The 9,054-nt window shown below is 35.7% G+C and overlaps 1 protein-coding gene and 1 pseudogene across 1 annotated transcript in view; both read left to right on the forward strand.

Moving 5' to 3' along the window:
- Positions 1-2,232, forward strand: part of LOC107679606 (cyclic nucleotide-gated cation channel beta-1-like) — a 9,609-nt pseudogene extending 7,377 nt beyond the window's left edge.
- Positions 2,233-6,402: 4,170 nt separating this feature from the next.
- LOC107679620 (F-box/LRR-repeat protein 13-like) overlaps positions 6,403-9,054 on the forward strand; it is an 8,520-nt gene continuing 5,868 nt past the window's right edge. The window contains exons 1-3 of the mRNA XM_016475229.1: positions 6,403-6,786; positions 7,558-7,659; positions 7,773-8,087. Coding sequence (XP_016330715.1) covers positions 6,760-6,786; positions 7,558-7,659; positions 7,773-8,087 — 444 coding nt within the window. The 5' untranslated portion in view covers positions 6,403-6,759. The remainder of the gene's footprint in view (positions 6,787-7,557; positions 7,660-7,772; positions 8,088-9,054) is intronic.

Below are 9,054 nucleotides of genomic sequence, written 5' to 3' on the forward strand. Positions count from 1 at the left end.
CTCCCGGTGGAGTCGCACGGTAGAGTCGATGGTCTTTACACTCTTCGGTCTTCACACGAGGAGGCCGTCACGCGACGACTGTCGCGACCGCTGCCGTGGTAAACTAAGCTTTTTTATACCGGTCTAACAAAATACTAAATTAATTCAGCTGGACACACTTTCCTTATTTTTTTCCACTACAAATGGCCAAGCAAGCGCAGACACTGACAAGATACGAGATACAGAACGAGACCAAACGTCATATATATATAATTGAATATAAATTGAATTTAAATTGAATTGTGCAAACTATTTGCCACAGCTGGTGTTATATACTGTATGTATATATATGTAAAATGTAAATTATATTTTAGAAGAAATATACAAATTTAGAAGAACAAATAAACAATTGGATAGATAGATAGATAGATAGATAGATAGATAGATAGATGAGGTAATTCTTTAACCTGCCTTGACTTTGTTGCTGTATTACTTATCTGCATCTCTTTTTCCCTGCATCATTGTGTCTTTCTCAGGGCTGTGACAGACAGATGATCATTGACATGCTTAAGAGTCTCAGATCAGTGGTATATATATATTACAGGATGAAGTGGGCCGTGAGATGTACATCATAAAGGCAGGGGAAGTCCAGGTAGTTGGTGGCCCTGATGGAAAGACAGTGTTTGTGACCCTGAAAGCAGGAGATGTGTTTGGAGAGGTCAGGTAAGGGCTGCTATATTTAGTTTTGTCAGGATAAAATCCTTCATTGTCAAATTTGCTCTTAGTTCATGTCTTCTTCTCCAATAAAGCTTGCTTGCTGTGGGCGGAGGAAACCGGCGAACAGCTAATGTCGTAGCACGTGGTATTGCTAACCTTCTCATCTTGACCAAAAGGGACCTGAATGAGATCATGGTGCACTATCCGGAGTCCCAGAAACTGCTGCGCAAGAAAGCAAGGTGAGTGCAACTGCTGGAAGGAAAATAATGAGCCATGAAGATTTTCCATTTTTCCTTTCATTTTCCACTACGATGATTCAACGATATTTCACTAGATAACTTCCAGCCCTAGCTTTTGTTCAAATAATGTGTAACCTGCTGTTTGCCCTTAAGGAAAATGTTGATGAAGGATAAAAAGCCTGCTGAGAAGAAAGAGGAAGAAAAGGAGCCCATCCCGATTATTCCTCCTCGTGCCGAGACACCCAAACTGTTAAAAGCAGCACTGGAGATGACAGAGAAATCAGGAATGAAAGGAACATGGTCCAAACTTAAGGATAGGACCAACAGATCGAGTGTCTCCTTGCAGGTACATACCTTGAATTTGACCCAAAAAAATTCATTTAAATTTAATGAATATAATAAAAAATATAATTATAAGATAATGAATATAATTAATAATTATATGTCTTAATACAATATATGTAAAATATATATTGTATAATTTATATGTAGATATACGTATTATACATATTAAAATTGACCAAAAATATTAAAATGACAAATATTTTAAAATATTTAAAAGGACAAAAAAAAATATATATATATTTAATATATAATATGCATTTATCACTTCTTTCTTATGTAGCACTCCATCTCTTCTTCTGCGGCACTCAACTCACCAGTCCATGAACCGCACTCAGATCAAGACGCAGACACTCTGTCTCAGATATCAGACAGCTCAATGCAAATCCCCACGACCCCCACCGGTGCTGGAGACGGGAATGTATTTGCTGAAGAGGGTCCAGCAGAGGAGGAAACTAAATAGCAAAGAAGTAATCCAGTGGCAAATAAAGCAGCTATGAAATAACCCAGACAGCTGAGACCATCAAAATAATTTGCAGGACACTGTTGTGCTCAGTGTTTTGCTTCTGAAATGGGTCATGAGGTCAGGTAAAGTCAGTGAACTCGGGAATGCACAAAACTGTCTTCTCGTTTAGTTTTCTCATTCAGAATATATACTAATGATACAGTAATACGCAAAATATAACTTCTCATACATCAATAAGCTAACATACTAGCATAAACCATGAGGTCGACCCAGGATGTCCGGTTGCCTTTAGCTTTGGTCTTTGGTTTGATAAGTGCCTTAATAAACTCTAAACACTGCACTGTACACACCCTCAATGCTCATTGCTATATGAGCTCATGAATGTTTAGCATTATGTAGCATTTCGTCCCAGTTTTAAAAAGTATTTTCCAGTGTCCTGAGGATTCACTTAACAACACAATGATTTTCAGCTGTCTGGCCTGTTTGAAGCACAGTTGTCAGACTCTGTTCCATGTTTTGTGTGTGTCCTGCTCCCCATGTGCCTTCCCATGCCCTTATTTGGTTAGTTTCCTGTTCCTGTCCTGATTAGTTTAGTTCATTTGTCCCAGGTGTTTCCCTTGATGTTTCATTGCTCCCAGGTGTGTCTCGTCATCCCCTCCTCCTGTGTGTGTGTATTTAAAGTGTTCCCAGTCCCTAGTTCTCGGTCTGCTGTTGAACATCTTCTTGTGAACGTCTTCCTGTGAACGTCTTCCTGTGTTCGTCTCCCTTGGTGCAAATAAAGTCCTGTCAATATATTCTCCAGCGTCTCCTCGTCCCTCGTGTGTGTGCAACGTGACAACAGTAGGTCTAAACTAAAGATGTTACATAAATATGATATGCACAAAGACTCTGTAACATTTTCTCTGAATAAACTGCATCTTTTGGAATTATTGTTATTCTTTCAGGTCGGTTGGTTTCTCTGTGCAGCATCTGTCTGCTGTGCTGAAGATTATAGTGTCAAAATGTGAAATACAAGTGATTTTATTCCTCTGTTCATGATATCCAGATGTAGCGGGAAATTTTTTTTTTTTTTTTTTTTGCCCAGCCCTAATGCGTAGAAGATCTTGATTAGGATAAAAACTAAACCAAGCCATTCACACAGAAAGCATATTCAGCATATTTTTAGACGGACAAATATGACTACTGCACTCGCGTCTCATGCAAGAGATGCAAAGAAAGTCATGCAAAGTTAAAACAGTTTTAACGTTTAGAATAAAGATAACACTTGTTATTAATAGTGTTATTAATTAAATTCTATTAATTAAATAAAGTTGTTAAAGACTACCTTTATATGAGCATTAAATGATCGCAAAGGTAATCCAAATGTAATGCCTGAATAAATATTCTATATCAACTGATATCAAGAAATAATAATAAAAAAATCACTAATATTTGCTGATATGGTACCAATGTATTGTGCATCCATAATAATGGCGTGATAGACCATTGTAATAGGGAAATTTTTTTTTTTTTTTTTTTTTTTAACAATGTGGCAAGATTTTGCTGCCGTTAACAAAATCAAATAGTCAACAGCTTTTCAAAACCAAAAATAGATGGGCAGAAGGTTTGAAAATAAAATGGCCTTTTTTATATAAACAGTCTCTGATGACTTGTTTTTAATTGTTTTATTGTTTTATAGCTTCCTTGATATATATAAGTTTGCATCAAACACTGGGAATTTAGTTATGCTTATTGGACAATCACATGTAGGCTAAATAGGATATATACTTTTGAGCTAGCAGCTAGACATTATGTACAAGCTTTATGAGTATGTGAAAATGTTGTTAATTGTAGGCTACTGTTTACTATTTCTATTATATTGCTGTTGCAGAATGTCAAATGTGTTTAGTACATTCTGAGCAACTGAAATGTTTTACGGCCTGAGTGACTCAATTGTAAATAATTTAAATAAATGTAAATAATATTACTCTAGGTCAATGTTATGATTTGTACGTAGTACGGAGCCCCTAAAGGGGCATGGTGGTGGGAAAGAAATTCGGGGTGGGAGGAATTTTTTTTTGCGTTCTCTCAAGACTTTTACGTTCCCTCGCACAACTTTTGCGTTCTCTCGCAAAGATATTTTGCTTTCCCTCACAAAACTTTTGCGTTCTCTCACATTTGCATCATCTGGCAAAACCAGTTGAGTTCGGACAAACACTTTCTGTTTACTTTACAGCTTGTAAGTTAGTGGTTCATACAGCTCGTACGTTCACAATGGAGCGGTTAATAGAGTTTTATTTTAAACTTGGACTCAAGTTCAAATACAGTCAGATTTGCTTATAGTTTAAGGCACGGTTTTGGGACATTCTAAAACGCTTAATGTGGCTTCATGTAGGCTACTATAACAGTGACACTGGAGGCCCAATTCGGTATTAGGCCTAATAAATACTATTAATACTAATAACAATTGTAATATTAATGACCTCATTAATTGCATTACTATCAGTAAAGCAGATAGCCATAATGCAACGTTTCTCCCCCACTTAAAACTGTTAGGCTATAGAAAACGCGTAAGGGAGGCTAATGGACGAATACGGTATAGGCTAAAAACAAAATATGGTACACAGTTTATTAATAAAATATAGCATATTATGCACAGGAAAGCAGACAAGCCCAGAATAGCTATACACAAGCCAAAACCTAATTTAAAGCGAAACTGAAAGTATGGGCTCACGTACCGCTCTCATTCAGCACAAATCCAAATGTTTCCATATTCGCAATGTATTTGAAGCTAAACCACTATGTATTAAATTAACTGGGCTTTGTACGTTCCAATATCGAAGGTAAAAAATATCATAATGAACAAAAATGTGCCGCATTGGAGTGGACCGGGGCTCACGCTGTAAGGCACAGACTATAATACAGATTATTTAAATTGACTGTGTAACATTTTATCTGTACTGGTGATTCTATGTTTTATTTTAATAATGAACAGGCCAGTTTGCAATGAATATGCGCGCATGAGGCGCCGGCGCGATCAAATCGATGAAACATAAAATACTCCGTCACTTACAGTAGGGCATAATTCGAAACTGTGATAAGTTAGTGTTCGCAGTTTGAAGATTCAATCATATAAAAGATTATTAGAAATTTTGTAAAGTGAGCACTGTTACGTTCTTATTTTGCTCTGAAACCTAAGAGAATGCAATTTTCCCTGAATATCCAAAAGACTGCAAGTGACATTATGATTTTATATAACAGGTCAACAAAAAAGGCAATATTAAGTGTACATTTTAAATTTTAAATGTAGCCTACATTTTAAACACAATATTGTCAATATTGTTTGTTACCCCGGGCGGTTTGTATATTAACGGAAGGAAATAATAGTTCCAACGACAGAACTGGTGTGTGTCTCCAAGCAACAGCAGTGTTTCGTTGGTGAATGAATCTGCAGCTTTTAATGATTCTGAGAGTACTGATAATCGGAACTGATTAATAACCCTTTCATAACGACAACCATTTGCTTCGTTACTGAATGAATGAATGCTTCGCCTTGCTCATTAGACAGTGACTTGCCGCCACCTACTGGCGATGTTAGTTTTGAATCTACAAGTAGGCTATAACTTCGTTTTGCCATCATTTATTGCTTTATTTATTAGGCTATATTAATAATACACTTAATGAAATGTGAAGAATATGACATAAAACATGACATACAATTAATAAGGCTAGAAAAACGGTGCCTCTATAACAGCAAAAATGCACATGTAAATCAATTTAAGGGGGCAAATATTGTCCCTTAATGGAAAAGGTGTGACTGCGGTCTAAGTGGGGGTACTCAGAAGAATGTTAGGCTAAATGCCCTAGGGGCAAAAATGCACATGTAAATCAATTTAAGGGGGCAAATATTGTCCCTTAATGGAAAAGGTGTGACTGCGGTCTAAGTGGGGGTACTCAGAAGAATGTTAGGCTAAATGCCTTAGGGGTACGCCATTGTAAAAGATTTGAGAACCACTGGCTTAATGGATTACTGCGTTGATTACCTGTAGTATATTTTTAATAAAATTTGGGCTTTTTATATCACTGTCTTCTTATATTAAGCCACGTTAAGCGCGGTTTTCTATGGGGAAGAAAACACTTATCATGCAATTCAGCTCATATGGGCTCATCTGCTTGCATGTACACAGAATATATTTTTAATAAATTCTATAGCATTTTTGTTTTTTTTAATCGCCGTCTTCATTAAGCCGTGTTTTCTTTATGGGAGGAAAACGCTTCTGAACAGTGAACGTATGGAGCTGTATGAACCACTACAATCTGCAAAGTAAACGGGAAGTGAGAGAGCGCAAAAGTTTTGCGAGGGAACGCAAAGTTTCTCGAGGGAACGCAAACGTTTTGCGAGAGAACGCAAAAAAATCTGACAAATATTTTTTCCTCCCACCCCAAATTTTTTCACTCAATCTGATTTTTTCCCACCACCATGTCCCTTTAGGGGCTCCGTAATATAGTTATATTATATATAATTTATACAAGTTATTCGTGTATATGTAGGTGTATGGCTCATTTATATGTGCTCATACTATGTTTAAATTAAACGGCGCCATCTGTCGACACAAATCCAAAGTCAGAGTCCGTCTTTCATTAAACTACGTTTCCCGAAAGCTTTGCGCGCTTCTTGCACGTGATGTCCACCGCTCTTCCTGTGTCCGTTCATTATTATTTTCTTTTTTAAATGTTTTCTTGCTCGCTTTTTGATTAACTGACATTTCTGAGTGTATTGTGAAGTGGCGGAATTTGGTGTGGATAATGTTGGGGTTTGGTGCGTCGCTTAATACAGTGTAAGGAGGAACAACAGGAGGGTGTTATCAGATGGTCCCGTGCTCACGAATGTTGAGCACGTTGACAGTCCGCGACCCGCCAGCCTCTGAAGCGATTTAATGATAAACAACTTTAATCTGTGTCAACGATTTAATATTGGTATTAAATTAATTTCAATGATAATAAATAAGACCAGATGACTGAGGTGAGCTCATAGTCATGGAGAGTCCGTATCTACCTACTGAGGTGAGTCAAGCTAACACGAGTCCCTATTAACGACTATATGTTTCCATAACATTGTGGTTTAATCGTAGGACAGCATGGCCAGCATGTTTTTGACACTGTTCCATATAAATAGCACTGAATGGATATGAAGAATGACATTATGTCACACGTTTTACCCCAGTTAATATTTCTCAGTATAGGTTATTTTTTGAAAGTCTTTTTCTGTATATGGGGCAAGTTGTCACAATTAAACCTGCCTTTAAACAGCCTATTATAGGATTTTAAACTACAATTAAACAATAAAACGATTATTTGTATGTGTGTGTGTGTTGGCCTAAATATATTAATATCAAAAAAAATTATAATAAATATATTCTTATGATATTTATTAAGAAACACATATATTAATAAAAATATTTATTCAATAAGTATTCAAAAATTGTCAAAATTTGTGTTATATGTATATAAATTACTGTTGTGAGTTACATATATGTGTCCTCTATCGATACATCTTCTTACTTTTATTTTATCGTCCTGAGATGACTCTTTCTGTCAGTTTAATTAAACCAAAATAAAAAAAAATAAAAGACACATCAAATTTATAACATGAAAGTGATAACTTGCCCCAACCTTTTAATAATTTAATAATTTATGCATTTAGCAGAAGCTTTTATCCAAAGCGACTTACGGTGCATTCAGGCTATACATTTTCACCTTCATTATATAGTTGTCACTTGTCTTAATATTTACCAGAGAGACTGCAACCTGTGACTTTTCTCCCTTCTGTTCCAGATAATTTCCTATATATTGAGTTTCCTTCATATAACGGATCGAAAGGAGGCGTCACTAGTCTGTAAGAGTTGGTACGATGCATGCCAAGACCACCAGTTTCAGGTTTTTCTCATTTTTCTGTGGACATCTAGATGATCTAAAACATTATTACATTGTTTTTGTGTTTAGCCCACTTCCATAATTGTTTAAATTGCCATTTCGGTGCTTTACCGCAGAAAAATGTCACCTTCAAGTTCCCTGTTTCCACATCTTCACTGGACTTCATCTGTGCACTTGCAAGGCGCCCTCGCTGTGGCCTAGTCATCAGCCATCTTGATGGATCCAGCCTGTCAAGACGAGTACTTTTGGAGGTGGGGCTTCACCTCGGCCCTCGCTTGGACAGGTTGGCTCTACCTGGCAGCAGCATCACAGAGGCCTCCTTGCTGGTCCTCCTACCACATCTGACCGGCCTCCGCAAGCTGGACCTTCAGGGGCTGGACAGCCTCTTTATGTCTGGAGCTTTTCTATCTAGAGAGGAGCACCGTCGACAGGTTACACATTTAAAAATTTATAATGTCCATTTTTTATGCTGTAAATGATAAAGTTGTGATACCTAGATTGCATTTACATTTATACATTTAGCAGACATTTTTATCCAAAGTGACTTACAAATGAGGAACAAAGCAATTCTTCAAAGAGCCAACATTATTCATAATACACAGTGCCAGGTATATTAGACAACTAGATTAGGAAGCAGGCTAGAGAAGAGGAGAAATGCAGAGAATAAAACACTAAAAACTAAAATCAGTAGTTATAATTGTAAATTAAGGCATCACATTATTATGATTTACAAACAAATACAAAAATTATAAAAGTGGCAATTGACAAGTAAAACAATTAATATCTTTTTACTGTTTTATTTGTCATTTATTCATTAACAAACAATATGTATACTATTTTATTTAATATTTTTATGAATATTTTTTGTCATTTAAATATAATTATAATAAAATTATATTATATTAATATAATGTTGTGATGCCTAGATTGACATTTAAAACAATAACTTTTTAACTTTGTAGTGCCTGATTTTTCATTTATTTCTTAACAAAAATTTGTATAATTTTTTATTTAGATGTATTTATAACTTAAAATCAAATTATTGTATATATATATGAAAATATACTATTGTAGTTATTGTATTTTATATTAGAATTTAATTATGTTTTTTATAGTATAGATTCAGTGTAGAGTTTCTTTTGGTATAGATTCTTTTTTTTTTTACGATACATGGGGCAAGTTGTAAATAAAATCTGCCATTAAACAATCTATTATAGGCTTTTCAACTAAATTGTACACACACACACACACACACATATATATATGTTTTTTTTTTGTTGTTGTTTTTTTTAAATATATATGTTGTATGTGTATATTATCTATCATCATGCTGGTTTCGTCTGGCCAGAGGAGAACTGGCCCCCCGACTGAGCCTGGTTTCTCCATTTCTGTCATCGA

The sequence above is a fragment of the Sinocyclocheilus anshuiensis genome, unplaced genomic scaffold (assembly GCF_001515605.1).
Source record: "Sinocyclocheilus anshuiensis isolate Anshui unplaced genomic scaffold, SAMN03320099.WGS_v1.1 scaffold288, whole genome shotgun sequence".
NCBI classification, from domain to species: Eukaryota; Metazoa; Chordata; class Actinopteri; order Cypriniformes; family Cyprinidae; genus Sinocyclocheilus; species Sinocyclocheilus anshuiensis.